Raw genomic sequence first — 24,488 nt, 5'->3', positions numbered from 1 at the left:
CATTAGATAGATACAGTAGATAGATAGACACACAGAGAGACAGATAGATAACCCCCCAGTCACGTACACGGCAGTCCTCGCGATAACACGGCAGTTCTTGCGCTAAGCCAAGTTATCGCGAGAACTGCAGTGGACGCGGACTTCCCGCCGGGGGCAGGTAAGACACTATGTAAATTACTAGACATGCATAGTAAGCTGCGTTTACGCAGTTACTACGCATGTAACTAATCATTAGATGCGGTTTTACCGCATCTAATGATAGTCTGTGGGAAATTTATGCTGCGGCGACGGAGCGTTGCCGCATCGTAAACAGACTTGCTGCGTTCTGCGTATGTCCATTTATGTGGGTCTGCAGCCTGTGTGTTTTAACGCATAGTGGAGATGGGAGTTAATGAAATCCCCTCCACTATGCTGTAACATCTGGACGCTGTGGGTTTGACGCTGCAGCTGTACGCAGCGTCAAAAGCAGCGGTTCCTGTCCGTGGAAACACTCCCTAAATCACCCTCCTTTTTCCCCATTAAAAATAAAACAATTTAAAAGAAAAGAAATACACAATTTGTATCGCTGGCGTTTGTAAAAGTCAGATCAAAACATAAAGTAAATTAATCTGATCGGTAAATGGTAGGAGAAAAAAAATCAGAAGGCCTAGATTATGGTTTTTTGGCTGCCACAACAGTGTAATAACAGGCAAGCAAAACATTGTTTCTACTCCAAAATGGAATAAGTAAAAATGTCAGCTGAGAGGATGAAAAAAAAGCCCTCTCAGGGTGTTTCCATGTTCAGTATTTGCTGCGGATTGGACACTGCGTACAGCCACAGCGTCCAATCCGCAGCGGCCAGATGTTACAGCAGTGGATAGTAATACATACTAATGCTAAATCATCAGAAAACATATTGTGATGGTGGACTTTGTAACATATGAACCTTCAATTTATTGCACACTTTGTGAGTATACAATCTTTATATTAAAGCTATAATTATTATGGTATTTTCTTCAGATTTTCTTCATATCCTACTGAGTGATCTTAACAGAATATTATAAAAATATACAATGCACAAATTTATTGACAAGCATGTAACCTAGATCCAACAGCAAACATCTCTCAGTGGCGAAGAGCTTAAAAAGGAAGTAGAACAGACCACAATAGAATTTAATGTAAGCCTCAGGCAGGAAATACATCTAAGCTTTCTGGAAAATGCATCTCACGGCCATCAAATGTAACATAATTGACAGGTAATGTAGACAGAGAAAGTGAATAGTATCCAGCTCTGAAATACATGTTCTTCCTCAAAATAAACATGTTATGTATTCCAAGAACGCATCTTCCCCAATCAATCTCTGCCGCAGGGGCTCAACACGGGAAACACATAATAGTCTGTAAAACTATTGCTAAATTGTAATGAACCCTTCCTTTGTTCTGCAATACATGTTATTCTAATAATAAAACGATAATGTTCATAAAAGCTATTGATCGTGGTACCCACATCGTACCTTCACATGCAGAAAATAGTATAGCTAAATCTCAGACCATTTGGAATGTTACAGTCAGTTTGTTTATTGGGCACTAAAAATATTGTATTATTCCTCCCAGAGATCCACAGAATGAAGTATAGTTTTTGCCAATTTAAAAGTGAAAATTGACGTATTAAAGGCAGATACCAATAGCCATTTCGTTCTAGTCATCAGAACAAACTCTTCCTTCTAGAATATGAACAGTGACTATGTACCAACTTTATTTTATTAGAAAAACGAATACCACAATAATCAAACACACACATATCTAATTATTTTTCTAGAACAGTTTTTTATAGTACTAATCCAAGTTATATATAATCTACTTAATATTTACTTGGTTAAACAAATATTGCAAAGAACGAGCAAATACTATACATGTAGTTTTGGGCACAGAGTACTTAAAGGGAATCACCCTTCATAGTGATACATGTACATCTGCTTGATAATTGGATAGACCCATCAGAAGGAAACAAAAACCAATATGAAAACTCAATTAAAAAGCCTAAACGCAGAGATGTATATTTAAAAAGCCTTTGTTTGTGTACAATTGGTTATGTGGTGCAAAGAAAATGGCACATACACAAATATATATATATATACAGTGGGGCAAAAAAGTATTTAGTCAGTCAGCAATAGTGCAAGTTCCACCACTTAAAAAGATGAGAGGCGTCTGTAATTTACATCATAGGTAGACCTCAACTATGGGAGACAAACTGAGAAAAAAAAATCCAGAAAATCACATTGTCTGTTTTTTTTTCATTTTATTTGCATATTATGGTGGAAAATAAGTATTTGGTCAGAAACAAAATTTCATCTCAATACTTTGTGATATATCCTTTGTTGGCAATGACAGAGGTCAAACGTTTTCTGTAAGTCTTCACAAGGTTGCCACACACTGTTGTTGGTATGTTGGCCCATTCCTCCATGCAGATCTCCTCTAGAGCAGTGATGTTTTTGGCTTTTCGCTTGGCAACACGGACTTTCAACTCCCTCCAAAGGTTTTCTATAGGGTTGAGATCTGGAGACTGGCTAGGCCACTCCAGGACCTTGAAATGCTTCTTACGAAGCCACTCCTTCGTTGCCCTGGCGGTGTGCTTTGGATCATTGTCATGTTGAAAGACCCAGCCACGTTTCATCTTCAATGCCCTTGCTGATGGAAGGAGGTTTGCACTCAAAATCTCACGATACATGGCCCCATTCATTCTTTCATGTACCCGGATCAGTCGTCCTGGCCCCTTTGCAGAGAAACAGCCCCAAAGCATGATGTTTCCACCACCATGCTTTACAGTAGGTATGGTGTTTGATGGATGCAACTCAGTATTCTTTTTCCTCCAAACACGACAAGTTGTGTTTCTACCAAACAGTTCCAGTTTGGTTTCATCAGACCATAGGACATTCTCCCAAAACTCCTCTGGATCATCCAAATGCTCTCTAGCAAACTTCAGACGGGCCCGGACATGTACAGGCTTAAGCAGTGGGACACGTCTGGCACTGCAGGATCTGAGTCCATGGTGGCGTAGTGTGTTACTTATGGTAGGCCTTGTTACATTGGTCCCAGCTCTCTGCAGTTCATTCACTAGGTCCCCCCGCGTGGTTCTGGGATTTTTGCTCACCATTCTTGTGATCATTCTGACCCCACGGGGTGGGATTTTGCGTGGAGCACCAGATCGAGGGAGATTATCAGTGGTCTTGTATGTCTTCCATTTTCTAATTATTGCTCCCACAGTTGATTTCTTCACTCCAAGCTGGTTGGCTATTGCAGAGTCAGTCTTCCCAGCCTGGTGCAGGGCTACAATTTTGTTTCTGGTGTCCTTTGACAGCTCTTTGGTCTTCACCATAGTGGAGTTTGGAGTCAGACTGTCTGAGGGTGTGCACAGGTGTCTTTTTATACTGATAACAAGTTTAAACAGGTGCCATTACTACAGGTAATGAGTGGAGGAAAGAGGAGACTCTTAAAGAAGAAGTTACAGGTCTGTGAGAGCCAGAAATCTTGATTGCTTGTTTCTGACCAAATACTTATTTTCCACCATAATATGCAAATAAAATGAAAAAAAAACAGACAATGTGATTTTCTGGATTTTTTTTTCTCAGTTTGTCTCCCATAGTTGAGGTCTACCTATGATGTAAATTACAGACGCCTCTCATCTTTTTAAGTGGTGGAACTTGCACTATTGCTGACTGACTAAATACTTTTTTGCCCCACTGTATATATAATTAACTTGTAATGTCTTCACATCCTGTTGCTTCCAGATGTGTCCGGATCCCAGAATTCCAAGCGGTGGAAGTTCACCGACCGCCGTATTGGGACAGCGAAGTGATGAGTGTCTCAATATGGAAACTGCTGGTGTACCAGCCTCTTGCAGAGTACCACCAGCGGAACTCCATCGCATCACACACACACTGTATACTTCGTACGGCAGTCTGATTTACTGCGCCTGCGCGGATTCTGCGCAGGCGCAGCAAATCATTTGGCTGATGCCGGCGGCAGATGCGTGATGTGTCTACAGGCAGAAGAAGCCGGTCACATTAAAGGGGTTTTCCCATGAACGAAAGTTCACTTTAAAAATTGTGTATGTCTGACCGTGTATGGTGCATACCAAATATCATGGGCAGGGGAGGAAGCAAAAGACAATACTGACATTACAGCAGGGGATCACAGAGGATTCATTTTGTAAGGTAAAATATTTCACTGACTGTTTTTAAACAATATTTTACCTCACAAAATGTATCCTCTGCAATCTCCTGCTGTAATGTCAGCATTGTCTTTTGCTTCCTCCCTTGCCAGCACAGCTCAAAGAAGAGATGACATGAGAGGAGAAGACAGCAGATGGTGGAGAGAGAAAGCGCACAGGGGTGAGAGAGACAGAGCACAGAGGGGATACAGTTCAAACAGGACAGCACATGATGGGAGAACGCAGCACAGGAAGTAGAGAGACAGCAGAAAAGGGGGATAGCACATGGGGTAGACAGGTCAAAGAAGAGAGCACAGACAGGAGAAGTCAGCACATTGGGAGAGTGGATAGGTGGGTGAGCGCGGCAACCATCACTTCTGATCGGCGGTGAAATCATCCCTGCCGGTCAGAGAGCAGCAGTTCCCTTGTTTTATATTGAATTATTTATTTACAGCAAAGGAGCAGCTAATGAATACTCCCATCCGCTCTCACTGTAATTAGCGGTAGCAGGTGTCGGATGATGGGAGCAGTAGTCCCATCAGTTGACACCAGTGACCGGAGGTAAGCTTTATACCTCCGATCACAGCTGAGCGCTCGCGCTGTCTTTTGACAGAGAGGGAATTGTGGCTCTCTGACCGGCGAGGATGATTTCACTATCGATCAGAAGCGGTGTTTACACATGCTGTCATGCACATGACAGCGCGACAAACACCCGGTGTCCGGGCAGCCGAACCTGAATAGTAACACGGACTTCCAGGTGAAGTCAGTGTTTGGGGTCCATGCCAGAACAGAAGATGTTCAGTACGGTCTCAGGTTTTATTTCAAGAAATGAGAAAATCTGTGGATATTCTATTCTTTGTGAGAGAGGAGAGCTGATTTTATACAGCACCTGAATGTTAGTTTGAAATTTATGCTCTGACTTGACCATAATCACACTCAATTTGTTGAGTCATGTTCAAGTCTCTAGCCTAAAGAATTTACAATGGGTACTGAAACTATTTAGACCCCTTTAAATTTTTCACTCTTTGTTTCATTGCAGCTATTTGGTAAATTCAAAAAAGTTCTTTTTTTTTATAGACAGGTGTGTGCATTTACAAATCAAGTCCTGTGAGTTTAATTATACACAGCTGGACTCAAATGAAGGCATAGAACCATCTCAAGGAGGATCACAAGAAAATGGACAGTATGTGACTTAAATATAAGTGTCTGAACAAAGGGTCTGAATACTTATGACCATGTGATATTTCAGTTTTTCTTTTTTAATAAATTAGCCAAAATTCCTACATTTATGTTTTTTTTCAGTCAAGATGGGGTGCAGAGTGTACATAATGAGAAACAAAATGAACTTTTTTGAATTTACCAAATGGCTGCAATGAAACAAAGAGTGAAAAATTTAAAGGGGTCTGAAAACTTTCCATACCCACTGCAAGGGCATCCATTTGGCTACTTTTCTAAAAAGTATTTTGCTGTGTTCCGGGGCCTAGTTAACCGATGCATGCGCAGTCAGGCTTTTCGGCTTTGCCCGCAGTTGGGCAAAGCATACTGCGTGTGCGCGTGCCAATGCTTAGCGCACGCGCGAAAAATGGCAGACACTTACACCAATTCATGAAAAAACTGCGGACGGCGGCCAGGGATGGGGAGGCAGCAAAGATCGGAAACACCGCCCATCGGACCGGACCGACCTCATTTAAATAGTCCACCAAAAGTAGATGACAGATTCCCTTTAAAGGGTTATTCTATCTTGTAGTCCACCAAGTCAAGAAAACATTAGTTTGAGTTCAGTCTCCTGATCTCTGTTATTTTTGTCACCTCAACACCCCCTTGTAGTATTAAAGCATTTAAAAAAAAATAATAAAAGCTAAGTAGAAAAAATAAATTAATTATGTTTTGGTATTTGGTTTTTGGTAGGTTGTACATAGGAGACCACAATATTAGTCCCACCTATGGCTCAGAACTGACAGACTGGCAGACCAGTGAGGGCATTTTTGAAGTTCAAAGAAAGAGGTTGCTCATAACTAGCACCCTAAACTTATCAAAATAGTGGTCATCATCAAAAGTGAAAAAATATTGTAGATCTGTCCTTACTCTGCAGATTAGACAACAATTACGGTAACTTTTCACAAAGAAAAAGCATGCGATATGTAACTCGGCATGGCATAGATGCATTATATTTTTCATAATGAATGCATTGGAAATATGACTGATTTTCTTTTCCGTTGATATAAAAAGAAATCGTTTCTTTCTTTCAAGTGAAGCCAAACATCTGCACACTGAACATGTGCCACGACAACAAACAATGGCAGCTCCTAGCTAGTGTCTGTGTGATGACACAAGCTAAAGAGGAAAAGTGACTATGAAACCTGAGATCTAGGAAAACAAATAGGTCCATTTCTAACAATAATCAATTGGCACATATGAATAGCACCTAGAATTACCTGCAAAAATTGTCATTAAAAGGTTATTTGTTGAATAATTATTTTTTGTAGGAAGGGTTCCTCACCAATAGTATGATCACAAGCTCTCTGCTGAGACCTACACCAGTCTGCAGACTAGTTAGAAAATTGTCAGAAATTGTTTTACTTCACTGAAGCTCCCTGACCAGAACCTGAACCATCTGAGTCGGATTAGCCACTTGTTCACAAAGGGTACAAATTGGATCCATACTGGTGAGAAAAAAGTAAAAGGCCAGTCGTAATGTTATACTAGTCACTACTTACATATAATCTGTGAGGCACGGTAATAAAGAGGTCTGGGGTCAGTTGACCAGAGAGATCGTTGTAAACAATGGGGAATGACAAAGACATAGTCAGGTCACGGACTGAGATCAGAATTCCACAAAGCTAAGGCAATGACAGGCAGTAATGAGAATAAGACATCCAGCAAAATAGCCAGGTAATAGCCCAGGAAGGGAGGCACCTAGAGTAAATCCAACACCCCCCAGCCCTGATTGACTTTCACTCACAACACTGACAGCTCAGCATGTCCCACCCTCAGATTGGATGGCGGAGCCATCAATCACAACACTGACCAGCTTAGCATGCCCCTGCCCCGGACTGGACAGCTGAACTGAAATTAAAAAATAGAATAAGAGACCATGTGCATGCCTGTAATATAAAAAGAGGTCTTAGAACACACTGGGCCCAATTTATTAAGAACAGCATTGTGCCAGTATTAATGAAAGGAACACTGGAGTTAGATGCATCTAATTCAGTAACAGGTGCATGCCACTCTGCCGGAAATGTTACTCAAATCAGGAACTGGAGAAGACTTCTTAGGGGAGTTACAGCATGTCAATTAGTGGCGTAATTTTTGAAGAATTTGCAGGACAGGTTTCCAACCATCCAATCCCAGCTTGACCTACTTTGAAATAAAAATGCAAAACATTGCAAAATTTTACTGTAATTTTAATGTGCTTTACATCAGAATTCTGACATAAACCATATGAAGAATCAGACACCCGAGAAGTTTGAATGATGACATAGATTTAAAATATTGTTTAAACTAAAGCGTAAAGGGTATTTTGTTCACTTGATGCATTTTACCAAATCTATCCCAATCTCTGTGTTACAAAATTGGTTAATAACATTTAATTGTTATTTTCAATATATATATTATATAATATATTTTAGATGATTGTTTTTATTATAGCAGTCTTCTTAAATTTAGACCATGTCAACTACTCGTGCAAGGTATAATTCAGCAAGGCAGTAATCAAGGTTTACCACCCGATATAATGAATTAAGGAAGTAATGAAGGTTTAATACCCAAATTAACTAACTTAAGAATAAGTACAGATTCAACTGAGGAAATTAAATATTGCAATAGCACCAATTCCAAACAATATTCATCCATGGATATTAATGGAGTTCAGCACAGTAATTTACAGACTGTCTCATCTTCTTAGGCTAGTTTCACACTAGCATTAGGAGGCGCAGTGCACGGCCGCTGTGCAGCTCCGCCTCCTGCTGTGCCCCTCCGGTCAGCTCCTCCTATGGGCACATTACGCTGCATGCGACCTGCGTACCCTATCACTAGCATTGGGTACGCAGGCCATGCGCTGGTATGATTTTGGTGGTGCATGCGCCCTTTTAACGGTGCTCCGATGTGCGCCAAACGCACCATCCATGTTGCATTTTGGTGCGCTCGGCGCACCGTCAAAAGGGCGCATGCACCATCAAAATCATACCAGCGCATGGCCTGCGTACCCAATGCTAAGGATAGGGTATGCAGGTCGCATGCAGCGTCATGTGCCCATAGGAGGAGCTGACCGGAGGGGGCGCGGCAGGGGGCGGAGCTACACTGCGGCCATGCGCTGCGCCTCCTAACGCTAATGTGAAACTAGCCTTAGACTCTTTATTAACAATGTCAATGCCAAAGATTGGCATAAATATTCAAGAATAGATGACCTGCAGAAATATATTGCAGAGAATAATACAATAACTGAAATCAGCATGAATTCATGAAAGATAAGTTATGCCTAATCAAGATGCAGGGTTTCTATGACGAGGTAAGTGCAAATCTGGAAATTGGCCATTAATCCAATGTGATAATTCTTGACTTTATAAATGGATTGATGTTGTACCACACAATAGCTTTGTACTGAAGCTTCAAAGGTAGAGACTAGGGAACACTATATGCACATGGTAAAAAACTTATTACAGGACAGGAAACAAAGTTGTTGTAAATTGTCCATTCTTTAAATGGGATAAAGTCAGCAGTGGGGTACAGCAAGTTTCTGTTAGCACCAATTCTTTTTAGTGACCTCATAGATAGGATTGAGAGTAAAGTGTCAGTCTTTGCTGATGTCACAAAACTATGAAAGATAATAAAAACCAAGTTTGATTATGTAATATTAAAGAAAAATTTAAATAAGATGTCTGGATGGATAAAAACATGACAGATGAAGCTTCAAGGGGTTTTCTAGTTTTCAGAAAACATGCGTCCCCATACCAGTTTTTAAAAAAAAAACAGAAAAATAATCTGTGCATTACTCAGTTTTCCTGGTGTCAGCTATTGTCTGCATTGCTGACATCACATGCACTCAGGCCAATCACAGCACTCAGCCAATCAGTGAGCTCAACAGCTCTGAATGGCTCATGTCATTCTCTTGGGCAAAGAGGCTGAGTTCATTTTTTGACTGTTGATGTGACATCAGCAAAGCAGGCAATAACATACATGAGGAGCAGCAGCGGAGAATCAGTGCTGGCCCAGAAAGGGTGAGCAAATCCAAGTTGCATTTTTATAACCACACTGGGCCTGGTTAGAGGTCGTCTTCTCATCCATCCTCTCAGTGGATGGACATTTAACAAGGTGATTGAACAGGATTGTACTCGGCTACGTAGATGGTGTCGTCAGCAATGTTACGGGTTTCTTGACCATGGAGTGAATTATTTGTATGATAGACTCCTTGCTAGAGATGGGTTGCATCTTACGAATACAAGAAAACACACTTATCAGTAGAACAATATGGGATGGGAAATATATGGTCAGGAAAAAGTATGCAGCTAATGAAATCTTTTGAGAACCCTACTATTAGAAGTGGAAATAAAAAACAAAGACAACAAATTCTGAATGAAAATAGAGGGGCAAGAGAAACCAATTACAAACTAAAATGTGTCAGAGCATGGGAAACAACAAGGAATATTGAAGCTACTAACACAGGAAGAGAGATATGATGTCCTAAGCATCACTGAAACTTGACGGCATGATACACAAGATTGTAATACAAAACTTGAAGGCTACAACTTATTTATCAGAAATAGATTTAACAAAAGGGAGGAGGTGTTGCACTGTATATTAGGAAAGTGTATATCCACAGGGACCCAAGCTTCAGAAAATGGTAGCTCTGAAGAAACTGCTTGGGTAAGAATACAAAAAGAGAAGATCAGAAAGGACACTATTGTAGGTGTTTATTATAGGCCACCTGGACAGGCTGAAGATATGAATGAATTATTTTTTTACATCAGATGCCTTTGTTCTAAAAAACGTAAGACATATTGGTCATGGGAGATTTCAACTATTCAGATATTTGTTAGGAATCTCTCACAGGCAAGAGTAATGGGTTCAGAAAATTCCTATCTTCTCTCGCTGACAACTTTATCTTTCAAAAGATAGAAGGAGGAACAAGAGGATCTGCCATACTGAGCCTAATTGTTACCACCAGAAAGGAAATGGTTGAGGAAATAAGGGTGGCTGAATTTTTTTTTGCTTTGTTTTATTTATTAAAACATTACTGTACACATATGATAATTTTTTACGTCAGCACACTATTGGATTGCGAGTACTTATGTATTGCTTAGCATCTCTTAGTAATCTATGGCTCTCACATCCTAACAGTTCTACCTGTTTTCAGTCACTACTTTGCCAATGGTAGTGTACTCACTTAAGGCCCTGTCACACTAAGCGACATCGCTAGCGACATCGCTGCTGAGTCACTAGAACTGTGACGTTATAGCGATCTTACCAGCGAGATCGCTGTGTGTGACAGTGACCAGCGACCAGCCCCCCTGCCGGGTATCGCTGATCGTGCCCGAAATGTCTGCACATTTCTTTGGTCGCTCATGTCCCGCTGAGTCGCTTGTATCGTCACGTTTGACACCTAGCCTAACGACTTTGTTAGCGACTCAGAAGCAAGACAAGGTGGGGATTAGCGTTCCCGACGTCATTACAAAGGTCGCTATGACACGCTAGATCGTTGCTCCGTTGTTGGGTAGATTGGACTGTCTGACATCTCAATAGCGACCACATAGCGATGCGGCAACGATCCCTGTCGTGTCGTATCGCTGTCGGGATCGTTATAGCGTCGCTAGGTGTGACGGGACCTTTACTCCTGTGGGAATTTTCTTTGTGCTTTGAAATGCTTATAAGACTTCAGTTCAGTTGTATTACTGACTACAGATGAACAACTATATTAAAGCGCAATTGAATTCTATTCAGATATTGCAAAAATTTGCATTCGCCAAAATGCAAAATTTTGGTATTAGAATTCTGCGTGGATTCAGCAAAGGGGCATACACTGACTTTTTTTGTGAGCCGATAAGGTCCATCAAAAGGTAAAAAAAAATCCTCTGCTCCTCATTGTCACACATCTGGTTCTTGCCAAATCTTTCTATCATGTTTTGGGGTCTGGAGAAACTCCAGAGCATATTAAGGGACATTAAATTGGCAGAGAATAACTTCTCTGAGAACAAATTTCCCATGAAAATCTGTACCAACAAGCAAATTCAAATTTTATCTGCTCCGCTCATCTCTATTAGTGACACATTAACTATAGAAGAAACTGTTAAATCTAACTTGTATTTTGACTACCAGTCCAATACATGCTATAATGTGTAGACGTAGACATCATGTAATTCTCTGACTTCCTGTGAACATCAGGATCCTTTGTTCACATATCATCAAACCCCTCCTGGCAGCACTCAGACACCTCCGCTCCCCACCCAGTTTATTTCTTTGTATTTTGTTCCATACAGTTTTACGATGTACAATACAAAATAATATTGTGGTACCGTGTTAGCCAGAAAAATAGATGTAAATACTTATGTCCCCCCAAAAAATTGAGAAAAGTATTTAAGGAGTGATACCTTTATTGGCTAACCAGAGAAATTATATTTGCAAGTTTATGCCTGATGAAGGGACCTTCTGAGCCTTGAAAGCTTGCAAATATAGTTTCTCTGGTTAGCCAATAAAGGTATCACTCCTTGAATACTTTTCTCAATTTTTGGGGGGACATAAGTAGTTCCATACAGTTTAAAACATTGGGAGAGATTTACGAAACTATAAAAAAGATAACTGTCTTTGCTGCTAATAGCAGCAAATCACAGAACAGCTTTTATCTTGAATTATGCTTTTAAAAAAATTAGCTTTTCTTATTACTGTAACAGTTTTTAGAATATGCCAAATTATTTCTGCTTTATATATAAAAGAGATATAGTAGACAAATCTATTGATGAACTGCAAAGTTATAAAACTACCCTCACTCACACTGTTTTTCTATACATATAGGAATCTTTAGGCTGGAGGCACACTAAACGTATAAAACATCGTTCAGAGTCTCACTGCCGATAGATGAGTGTTCTCTGTATGGTAATCCATGTGTAATGCATTTTCAACGTGATGATGCAATTTATCCGTATGACATCCATATGACATCCGTATGTCTTTCCATTTCTCACTGATTTTCCCTATGTACCATCCCATTTAATTAACTGGCTCAATGGTCTTAAATGAATGAAAATCTAATTAAGGAGGCCATACAGTGGCTCCACAAGAAGTTAACTCCTCAAATATTTCAAGTAGAGGACCTGCTGGTGTCTTGTTTTTCATGGTTTGTGACAGGCTAACCTTAAACACAAATGAGCGGGTTCTTTTCCATTGGGTCTTGTCTCAACATTTTGGGGAGCCTTACCGAGTGATTGTTGATCCGTGAAGGCGTGTTCCTGGCTTTTTTATAGGTTGCCAGGACAATCTGTATGCCAAGCTTCCTGTTCTTGGCTGATACAATTTCCTGGCTTCAGGAAAATGTGTGTGTATTTGTCACACGCTATACACATGGACCGTACGGCCTCCTGAGTTTTTCTCGCACCCACAGGCTTGCATTGGTGAGTCGAGGACAATATACGCATACAATCACAACCTGCTGCGATTTTACACGCATGCCGAATACGCTTGAGAAAATACGCCGGATCTGGATTGCACCACAGTATAACACTGAGCCGAGTGCTATGCGATGTTTTCTCGCATAGCACTTGGCAGTATTGTACGGTAGTTTGACTCTGACATTATTGTATTTCTCTGATATACTGCTTCACATTTTGATGATGACAGGGAGAAACATATCAACAGCAGCAGGCAGATACAGACAAACTGAAGCTTCATAGCATAACGCACCCTTAGGGGAAACATCTCAGAAGGAAAAAGTAAATTAGCTGCAAACAAACCAAAAATAGCACATCAACTAAAACAGGTATACACAATTCATACACAAAAACAACTACCTTTATAATTCTATGGTGCACGACAAAAACAAAAGCAATTTTTTTTTCTGAAGTGTTGTTAAGTTCACTTCTATGTAAGATCTGATTGCTTTGGCTAAAAAAAAATAAACGTGCAACAAAACCATGTTCAGACACACAGTCTTAGTGAGAGCTGGAATTTCTGGCTTTTTTATTCTTGTAAGGATAAATCTGACAAGCCTACAGTTATTACATGTACACTTATGCTGCAAATACCAAGTTAGAACATTCAGAAATTTACAACTAGTCCATTTACATTGTGGTACTTACTGAATTAATGATCCCTCCCAAAGCTTTAAATCCACCTTCAACAGCAAACACATGTTCTTCGGAGTCAGCGATTTTTATCAGCTTTCGGAAATAAATGGAAAGTGTTTAGAAAGCAAATACTGTTAGATATGTGTTATGTCAATTTAATGGAAGCTAGATAAAGCTTGTTTTTATAATATTTGAAATAAAGTTAATGAAAACTGATCACATTGGTAGGATATTTTCTTTCTACTACTTTACTCATCTGCAAAGTCCAATTCACTGAATGGAAGCAACATTAAAAAAAAGATTTTATTAAACGATTAACAGTTCCAAAAACTGGTGCAAAAGGAAATAAATGTAGATAACAAAACAAGTGGAGGCTTCAAAGGCAGATGAAAAATGAAAACCATGGGCATATTTCTTGGACATAATATTTAAAAGGGCTCTCTGGGAATAGAAATAAAATATATAACTAAAGTAAATGTTATTATGATTAAATTCCTAAACATTTTTAATTATCAAATGACAATTAATTAAGTAAGTAACCACTATAGAATTGGTCTATGCCTTCTTACACTGCAGAGACCTGGAATGTTATAGGGAATCTGTCAGAAGAATTTTGTTATATAATCTGAGAACAGCATGGTGTATGGACAGAGATTGATTTCAGTGAAGTGTCACTTAATAGGCTGCTTGGTGTACTTTTGAGAGAATCCCTTTGTTCTCTGTTGTAAGCTGCCAATCAGTGGTGGGGGGCAGGGTTACCCAGATTAGCCTTAGTGGCCTGCACAGGACACTTAAGCCCCCATTACACACTGTGATATTGCTAGCAATATCGCTGTAAAGTCACCGATTTTGTGACGTTGCAGCGATATTGCTAGCGATATCGCTGCATGTGATACTTACCTCCGACCGGCTCCCCCGCTGCTCATCGTTGGTTGCGCGAGAAGCTCCTGGATCATTTCTCGTTGGGCGCTTCCTGCTGGGCTTCCTGTGGCGCCGACAAGCGACGCGTGGACGAGGGCGGGAGGACGTCAGGATCGCCGCGTCTGACAGGTAAGTAGCGACCCCCGACCCCAACGATGTCGCTGGTGAGATCTGCCTGTGTGGCAGCTCACTAGCGACCACTTAGCGATGCACCAGCGATCCATATCGTTGTCGGGATCGCTGGTGCATCGCTATGTGTAACGGTACCCTTAGACAGGTAGCTATAATCTCCTGTTCATAAAACACTAATTGTACTGAAACTACAACACACAGCCTAGTAAGTGACACATTACTGGATTCATGCTCTCTGCCACTACATTATACTGCCCTCAAATTAAATAGCAAAAACCTTCTGACAGAGTCCCTTTAATAGTAAAAGTGCTTGAAATAATGTGCTCTCAGTGGATATTGTGATTTAATACTGGAGGTATCACAGGTGCTGAGGTAAGACAAGGCTTCTTCCACTGCTGTCCACAGTATATATCGGATCTAATGCACAGGGTAGCAGGGGTGATGAGTTAATACGAGGTTCTCATACTGATGTCCGACTATCTTTCTGATGTAATATTGAAGATTCAAAGTGTGCTATGGTAAAATAGGCTGTTCACAATGTATTTTTTATAGAATGCTGGAGATAACAGTGGTAATGAGTTAAGAAGAGGCTGCTTACACTGTTATCTGCCCTGTGTTTTTGGTCTAATACTAAAGTATTAGGAGTGCTTAGGTAAGAAGACACTGCTCACAATACTGTCCGCCTTGTCTTTCTACACTGTTTCTGTTCCCAGTGTATTTTTATATAATACTTGAGATACTGGGGATGATAAGGTAAGAAGAGGTTGCTCATACTGCTGTCTTTCTGATCTAATACTGAAGATACTGAGGTGCTAAGGTAGGAATAGGCTACTAGCACTGATGTCCACGCTGTCATTCTAATCTAATACTGGAGATGCAGGGGTGCTGAGGTAAGAAGACACTGCTCACATTACTGTCCACAGTGTCTTTCTATACTAATTGTGAAAATAAACATCACAGAAGAACACCAGGTCAGTTTACCAATGCACTAGCAGGATAAAGTAGACCAACGTGATAAAGGAGGGGCAGGCAAGTGCAAAACACTGATGGAGCAACCACTCAAAAACCTACATATTCATGGAGGGTGTGGCTGTCTAGTATTAAAAATGCACAAAGATGAGGCTTGCATAAGGCGTCAGTCACACAGGTATGTGTGATGCACAGTGTCTGGCTTACAGCCTATTGATGATACTATTAGATCAGGCAGGCTGCCCAGCACTATGTAAGTGCATCTAACAAGCAAAGACACCAAGGATGCTGAGTTTAGAAGAGGGTGCTCACATTGCTGTCCACCATGTCCTGATCTAATACTGGAGATATGGGGCTACTGGGGTAAAAAGAGGCTGCTTACACTGCTATCTGCCATCTATTTCTGATATAATACTGGAGATACCAGGATGCTGAGGTAAAGAGGGGCTGCTCTCACTGCTGTCCACCCTGTCTTTCTGATCTAGTGCTTATGATACCAAGGTTTCTGAGGTAAGAAGAGGCAGTGCTGTTTTGACTTTGCAGCAAGTAATAAAAATGCCTTAAAAAATTATTAATAATCATGGCAATCCTAACGGAGCTTAAATGGGAAAGGTTTATTCTGATTTCATGTCAAATATTGAGAAAAACATGTATATGTGTCTTTTTACATAGTGCATGTAAACTTCTAGTATCAACTGTATATGTGTGTATACAAAAATACATTCATATGTCATTCATATGTCATTTTGTTTTTCACTGTATAATGGGAACCTGTTGGTTGATGTCAGCCGAATCACAGGCAGCATGAAACTGGCACTCGCTGTTTTACTGCAACTATGTATGTTTTACTTTGAAGAAAATAAAACAAAATAGCATATCAAACTAAAAATACATTGAAAAGCTGTTTTAAGGACTATGCTTCTCACCTAGACTGACAATTCTCATCATAAAAAGACATATGGTGACACTTATTATTATTTATTTATATAGCACCATTGATTCCATGGTGCTGTACATGAGAAGGGGTTACATACAAATTACAGATATCACTTACAGTAAACAAACTAACAATGACAGACTGATACAGAGGGGAGAGACAAAGGGATGAGGACCCTGCTCTTGCGGGCTTACATTCTACAGGATGGAGGGTTGCAGTAGCTCCGGTGTTGGCGAGGCGGTATCTCCGGTAGTGGTGAAGTGGCAAGGGGGTCATTGCAGGCTGTAAGCTTTCTTGAAGAGGTGGGTTTTCAGGTTTCGGCTGAAGAATCCGAATGTGGTTGATTGTTGGACGTATTGGGGCACAGAATTCCAGAGGATGGGGGATATTCGGGAAAAGTCTTGGAGACAATTAGGTGAGGAGCGAATAAGTGTGGAGGAGAGAAGGAGGGAAGCCCGGAGATTATGTGAGGTGAGATATCTGAGATTAGTTCAGAGATATATGGAGGAAACAGGTCATGGATGGCTTTGTAGGTCAGTATTAGTAAGATGAACTGGATATGCTGCGGGAACGGGAGCCAGTGAAGAGATTTGCAGAGGGGAGAAGCAGAGGAGTAGCAAGGAGAGAGATGAATTAGTTGGGCAGCAGAGTTAAGGATGGACTGGAGAGGTGTGAGAGTATTAGCAGGGAAGCCAAAGAAGAGGATGCTGCAGTAGTCGAAGTGGGAGATGATGAGGGAATGCACAAGCATTTTAGTAGAATGAGGGTTGAGGAAAGGACATGGAGTGCCCGACAGGGCCGTGGGGTACTCGGGACTGGGCCGGACGGTTCTTAAATGGGAATGTCATGGCAGCAGTGACCCGGTCCGTGGACCTGGGCGTCCAGTAAAATTAATAAATGATGATGATGATAGGGTAGTTTGTAGAGGAAATAGTTTGTGACACCACCCGTGGTATTCGGCAAGGGTAGCCGATGCTGCAACGCAGATCCTCTGGGATGGTGCTAGGGCAGCAAAGATGGTTAAGCTCTCCACGGGTAGAGCTGTGTCCCAGGGCAGTTAGTATGTTAAAAGCGATGATAGTGGCTGTTGTGGTGAGTGCGGTGCAGGAAAGGTGAGACGTGAATGACTCAGATGACACAGCAGGGTGCAGTTTCCAATATTTTACTCACAGTTCTCTTGTGCGCAGGTGCCTGCTTAATGCCGTGTTCTCCAGGTGAGGAGTCCAGCAAACTCCCAGGTAGATTGGCATACACCTTTCCAGGACTCCCTTCTATGTATTTCTCTCCTGGCCATCTCACTGTACTGGCTTCTACTTCTTCTGCCCAGCACCTTCACAAACAGTGTCCCCAAGCCAGCAGCCTTGTCGAGCGACGTTCTCTGTGTCCCCTTGCTCCTATATGGTTGCCTTTTTGGTGAATGGATGTGGTTGCGGCTGAGGTACATACAGTTACCTCAGCCTCTGGCTTTCTAGCTGAGTCTTGTAGTCCCCCACTAGTTTTAGGGGCCAGTTACCCCACTGTGACCTGGTCCCTCCACTTCTGGATACGGGCCTCACAGGTGGCTTCTACACTTCCAGTGCCCCAAGGACCCCTTCTGTCCTCCCAGGAGCTTCCTTCAGGCTTCCCTCACAACTCTCTCTCTAGCTTTTCCTACTGCAGTCAGTCATTCTCCTTCTCCTCATCAACCCAATAATTCTCCTCAGACCCTGTCAGCCCTCACTTCTTCTCTCACTCCTGTCTGACTGACTGACTGAATCTTTCCAGAACAATCTCCTTACCTCAGCACTAACTCTGCCCATTAACTGTCACTGCTCACTCACTCTCACCTCCTAAGCTCCTCCCCTTTTTCCTACCTTCCACCAACACCCTTTCCTAGTCAGCCTGAGATGAGGCCATCCTCCCTCAGGGTACACCCAGAAGCCCTGACTGAACTGGTGTGTGTTGGGTGCGGGTGTTAGAGTCCTGGGTAGTGTTCCCTCCTTACCTGAGAGTGGGATACCACACCTCTGGATGATGTGCAGTATCTCTGTGGTGACTGGACCCTCAGGGGCACCACAGACAGATTCTGGAAATATTTTTGTACTGAAGGTGATAGGAGCTTGGATGCGTATTTTGAAGGACAGGGCAGAGTCAAGGGTTACTCCGAGGCAGTGGCTTCTGGAATGGGGGAAAGCGTGATGTCATTTATTGTGATAGATCAGGTAAGGAAGACCTGTGAGATGGAGGAAAGATGATGAGTTCAGATTTTTCCACATTGAGTTTGAGGAACTGAGAGGAGAAGAAGCAGGATATGGCTGATAGACACTCTGGGATTCTGGACAGCAGAGAGGTGACGTCTGGGCCAGAGAGGTAGATCTGAGTGTCAGCAGCATAAAGGTGGTACTGGAATCCATGGGACTTTATGAGTTGTCCCAGGCCAAGTGTATAGATTGAGAAGAGTAGGGGGTCCTAGAACAGAGCCATGGGGGACTCCAACAGAGAGATGGTGGGATGAGGAGGTAGTGTGGGAGACACTGAATGTGGGGTTGGAAAGGTATGAGGAGATCCAGGATAGGGCAAGGTCTTTGATGCCAAAAGAATAGAGCATCTGTATTAGGAGGCAGTGGTCAACTGAGTCAAAAGCAGAGGACAGGTCAAGAAGGAGGAGTATAGAGTATTGTTCATTAGCTTTGGCTGTAAGTTGGTCGTCACTTGTTCAGTTCGTCAAAGAAAGCATCCTGCTTCTTGCACTAGTCATCCCAGACAAATAGTCCCTGGCAGCTTTTCAACTTGTTTATACTAATGAAACAACACAGCATTTCAGAGAAAAAGATACACTGTTGAAATAACATTTCTGGACTGTGATTCATGCTATCTGTGATTTCAGCAGTCAAAAACTCCTGGCAGGTTCCCTTTAATAAAAAACGCTGGTACACGAGACCCAGATTGTGTTTGAATCTTGATATCTGGTCAACCACCAAGTTTTCTGGTCTATGCTAGCTGCCTCAGACATATCGAAGGCAGTTAGTTTAGGTCAGAAGATCAAACAGTCAATCCGGGTAATCAAAGCCGAGTAGGGTCCATGTTTTATGGACCTGTCAAATCAGCTTTTGGATGTGTTTACAAATGGCAGATTCGATGCAGTATTCATCCGAATGGTGTGATTATATTGGTAACAAGATTAATATCTGAAATTTCAATGCAGATGAAATTTCTGCAACAAAATCTGCATCGCAAGACTTCACCCAAAAGGAATTCAGCTGAAGAGATTCTTATAGACTTACATTGAGAACTTGTAACCACTATCTGACTTACAGTCAGTCACAAGACATGTGTGCGGAACAAGAGCGGTGTCGGGAAGAGCAGAAGATGGCAGCTGGTAACTATAACACTAGGGTCAGGGAACTTAAGATTAGTGGCATCACTCCAGCACTGGAGTCTAATCTAACTAATCTAAGCTTCCTGACTCTAGTATTATAGTTACCAGCTACAGTCTTCTGCTCTTCCCAACACCACTCTTGTCCTGCGACAACATCTTGTGTCCGCAACGTCTGACTGACTGTAAGTCATCTGTGTAGGTGGGAAGATGAAAGCAATTCCTTAGAGCTTGAACTTTTTTACATTTCTTAAAACACAAGGTTGGGACTAAGAAACTGGGAGAACAACACATGGCCTTATTTATAAAAAATTATCTATCAGAAATCTGTTCATTGTTGTATATAGCAACCAATCACAATTCAGCTTTCCCCTTTTTGCAGAAAAAAAAAATTAGTTGCTATGTGTAGCAAGGCTATTACTTCTGTCAGACAGCTGTGTAAATGAGGCAAAATGGTGCCGTGCAGGTGTTTGCAGGTTCAAAAACAAAATTCTCAATCTTTAAAAAAAACAAACTTTGCTTCAAGGAGAGAATATCTCCATTGCATTGCACCAAAAGGAACCTGCACGGCAGCATGTACTCAGGTGCTTCAAAACTTTGTTCTTTCTGCAATGGGTCTACACACATGACGCTACTCTGTGCATGAGTGCCTACTAAATTGAATAATCTTGCATTTTTATTCCGTATTCACCTGATCATACTTGAAATCCAGAACTCCAACACAGTAGACCCTTGCTCCCATACCACGAGCTTTATCAGCCTGTAGAATATGCACAAAACTGTTAATCCCAAAGCAATATGTACACGAAATAAAAATCCAAAGGCCAAGAAAGAATAAAAGCTCACCTCTTTTACAGTCAATATAGGAATCTGGTCAGCCAGCTTGCCATCTGTAAGAGCAATGATTATAGTAGCAGTACTTTTTCCACCTGCTTTCTCAATCTGCTCATTTGCCTAAAAAAAAAATTTGTTTACTTAGCTGAGGTCTTCAATTATTACATGTTGGTACAGCATTTACGTGTGAAATTTAGGAATTTAGTTTCACACTTCCAACATTCACTGTCCAAGTATGGACCACAAGGTTGAGATTGACTACGGGTCTCTTCACACAAACTCAACACTTTAAGGTCAGGAGACCTGTGGCCAGTCTTGACTTTGCAGTCTGTATTCAGACAGTGAATGTTGGATGTGTCAAACTGGCTTTTGCGTTTCTTTACTCACATGATTAATATTGATGACTTTAGACACATCAAAAGGATCCAGCACGTTAAATTCAAAATCTTGTCTACTACTTTCATATTGATGGACATTAGTTAGAATAGTTAATCAACAGTAGATCGGTGCACATGCGACACCAGCCCTGGTCATGGCCTGAAATCCAAGCCTAGATTGTACAAGCCAGAAAACGCGGCATGCGACAAGGGAAAAAGAGAAGGACCAGTGAACAGGACAGTGAACATTCAGCAGTGAGTATGTCTGTTTTTGTTTTAAACTTTGCTGGCCGTCTACAGTTAAGGAAAAGCGACATTTTTGCTGAATCTATTTACAGAAGTCAATTTTTTTTTTAAAAATGCAGATTTTTTTTTGTATATTCGAGAATTTAATTTGATTTCTTCAATATTACTTATGAGTGCAACTTCCGAATCAAAAAATCTTACACTCCTTGGCATACTAACGATAAGGTTATCAATTGTCTGAGGAATGTTCCACCAAGCTGAATGCTCTTGGGCACACTAATGTGATGGGATGTATTCTTGTGCATTGTACTCATGCTCATTACTGAGTAAATTAAGATATTTTGAAAATTTGATTTCCTTTTTTTCCATCATTTGCTTATCATTAACATGCCCATCCATCCTGCGATTTTTATGGTTCCATGACTTTTCCTTCTTGGTGCTTGGTTCAATGTTGAGAAGTGTATTTAGTGATTTAAATCCATACAAGATCTCTTATATCTAACAGAAATCTGAATCTGGTAGTAGTGCACTGTCAGACTGAGGCCTGTAAATCTTTATAACCATACACTAGCACAAAAACCGTTTCACATTTTTTAAACCTCTTCCCAACATGGCCAATTTCCATTTTTGTGTTTCTAATTTTTCTCCAATTCTTCCAAGAGCAATATTTTCTTTCTGTCCATATAAATGTATGAACGTTTGAATGACACCATCATTTTACCACATTGTGTACTGGAAAATGGAAAAAAATTCCAGATGCGGTGACAGTGTGAAAAAAATGCAGTTCTGACATTGCTAGTTGGGAATGGTGTTTACAGTACAGTATACAATGTGTAGTAAAAATGACCTGGCAATATTATGCTCCTCATCAGTACAAATACTACAATACCAAACTGAGAGCTTTGTAAGAAAAAACATCTATATTTTTTGATTGTGCTGCCATTTCTGAGACTTGCAGCATTTGCATTTTTTTGGTGAGGGCTTATTATGTGCGTCGAGACAACATTTTTATTGATGCCAACTTGGGACAGATTTGACATTTTCTTCACTTCTTATTATATTTGTTTGCTTTTTGCAACGTGGCAGCAACCAAAGGAAGGCAATTTTGGGGGTTTGAATTTTTGTCTATTTATTGTGTTTAATTATTTTTATATTTTGATAGGTCAGAATTTTATGGATGTGACAATAGTACATATGTGTAATTTTTTTATTTTTAATGGGGAAAAATGGTGGTGATTCAAACATTCCTGTTATTTTAAAAAAATGTATAACTTTTTTCTTTTATGCAATTATTGTGCCCTCTAGGGGGCTTCAACCTGTGATCATCTGATCGAATGTATGATAACACAGTATTGCTGCATATGTTAAATATCAGGGTCCCCTTGAAAATCCAACCACAGACTCTTAGTGATGACAGGCAAATAAGTCTTCAATAGACTCCCGTTTGTCATAGCATTGGTGCCCTACGATTGTGTCATGGTGATGCTGATGGTCGCACAGAATGACACGCCACCATGTCGGCACACTGTCAAACCCACTGCCAGAGTTTGACAGCGGTATTTACAGGTTAACAGTTGTGGTAGAAGCTCCGCTCCACCAGAGACTGTTATATGCAGGTTCTGGCTGTGTGTTACAGCCGTTATCTGTTGAGTATGAGGTCGGTTCACCCCGTGAGCCCTCTCCATACACCCAATACTAACATTTATTGCAGATGTCGTAATTAGTTAGTACACACAAGGGGCTGTTTAAGTAATCCTTTGTCTAGATGGGCTCTTTTGATCCAGGTGAATTTAAAGAGAACCTGTCACCAGAAATAACGCTGTTAACCTGCATATATCAGGTTAATCTTCAGGTTAACAGTATTATTATGCTGTCTGGCACCTGCACACAGCCGAATGCAGCGGGGAGAAAATGATCTTTATTCTCGGCGCCAGCGTTCGGTATTCAGTCATAGGGGTGAAAGCGGCGCCGGTTCAGTCTCCGATTTGAGTAATCGAGCCCCGTCCCTGACTGACAGCCGACCGCAATGTAAAGCCAGTGTCAGTCAGGGCTGGGGGTGCAGTTACATCGGCCGTGACTGAACCGGCGCTGCTTCTGCCTCCATGACAAATAACAATAATGATGGCACCAGATAGTCGTAGTTTTGCGGAGCCATCAGAGTGGCATATCAAAATGCAAAATTACTTGAGGAGCTAAATACGAAATTGGTAACCATGTTTAAACTTTGGGAAATGAAACAACTGTTAAATGATAACAGGCTGTCAGCTTGGGTAGAAATATGTGTTTTGCGATCTGTTCTACGTTAATAAGAATGATGTAGTCACCAGATGCTGTTCAACTATATTTAGAATTTCACAAAAGAAATGAAAGCCACATGACTCTCTGGTACATTTGCTGATTCACAGATCATTATGAACCAATTCACCACAAATTGTGTTTGTGACCATGTACCTGTGCAGATTTAAAGAGGACCTTTCACTGGATTTTTCTTTCATTTAAATCGAGTTACTCATCTAATTGGTGCTGCTCTACTGTGTCTGGGACATTTTTTTATTCTTCTTCTGTGCCCTTCATCCCAAAGAGATATGTGCCCCCTTGTACTAAAGGTGCAATTTTCCATTCAAGCAACTGGGCCTATACCATAGAACTTCACTGTAGGCATGGCTGTGTTTGTTTGGCGAGCAAAAGAGAAGGAAATGCAAATACCCACAGAGGAGTTCTGTGGTATACACCCAGTTGGTCAAAGGGAAAATTTGCACCTTTATTACGAGGAGACATAGCTTTGGAACAGTTTCCCGGTATTTACCTACACACAACCTTCAATCCTATCAAGATCTCCTTCTCTACTCCCCCCTTATCTCTTCTTCCCACAACCGCAAACATGACTTCTCCCGTGCTTCCCCCATACTCTGGAACTCTCTATCAACACATCAGACTTTCGCCCACCACGGAAACCTTCAAAAGGAACTTGAAGACCCACCTCTTCCGACAAGCCTACAACCTGCAGTGATCCTCAGTCTACTGAACAGCCGCAACACCAGCTCTACCCTCTCCTAATGTATCCTCACCCATCCCCTGTAGACTGTGAGCCCTCGCAGGCAGGGTCCTCTCTCCTTTTGTACTTGTGTGTGCCTTGTATTGCTCATGTTTATTGTACTTGTCTTTGTATGTCCCTTTTTCACATGTTAGGCTCCATGGAATAAATGGCGCTATATAAATGTATAATAATAATAATAATAATAATAAAATAATAATA

At 41.2% G+C, this 24,488-nt stretch overlaps 1 protein-coding gene across 2 annotated transcripts in view; it reads right to left on the bottom strand.

Annotated features, from left to right (window-relative positions):
- ANTXR2 (ANTXR cell adhesion molecule 2) overlaps window positions 1-24,488 on the bottom strand; it is a 292,455-nt gene that overhangs the window by 175,926 nt on the left and 92,041 nt on the right. For both annotated transcript variants that reach the window (XM_073543041.1, XM_073543049.1), the window contains 3 exons: window positions 20,622-20,729; window positions 20,467-20,535; window positions 13,474-13,554 (listed from right to left, as the gene is read on the bottom strand). In XM_073543041.1, the coding sequence (XP_073399142.1) occupies window positions 13,474-13,554; window positions 20,467-20,535; window positions 20,622-20,729 (258 nt within the window). The remainder of the gene's footprint in view (window positions 1-13,473; window positions 13,555-20,466; window positions 20,536-20,621; window positions 20,730-24,488) is intronic.

This window comes from Dendrobates tinctorius, unplaced genomic scaffold, assembly GCF_039654945.1.
Source record: "Dendrobates tinctorius isolate UK_male_01 unplaced genomic scaffold, ASM3965494v1 ptg000011l, whole genome shotgun sequence".
In the NCBI taxonomy this organism is placed as follows: Eukaryota; Metazoa; Chordata; class Amphibia; order Anura; family Dendrobatidae; genus Dendrobates; species Dendrobates tinctorius.
This window is presented reverse-complemented; position numbering and strand designations above follow the sequence as displayed.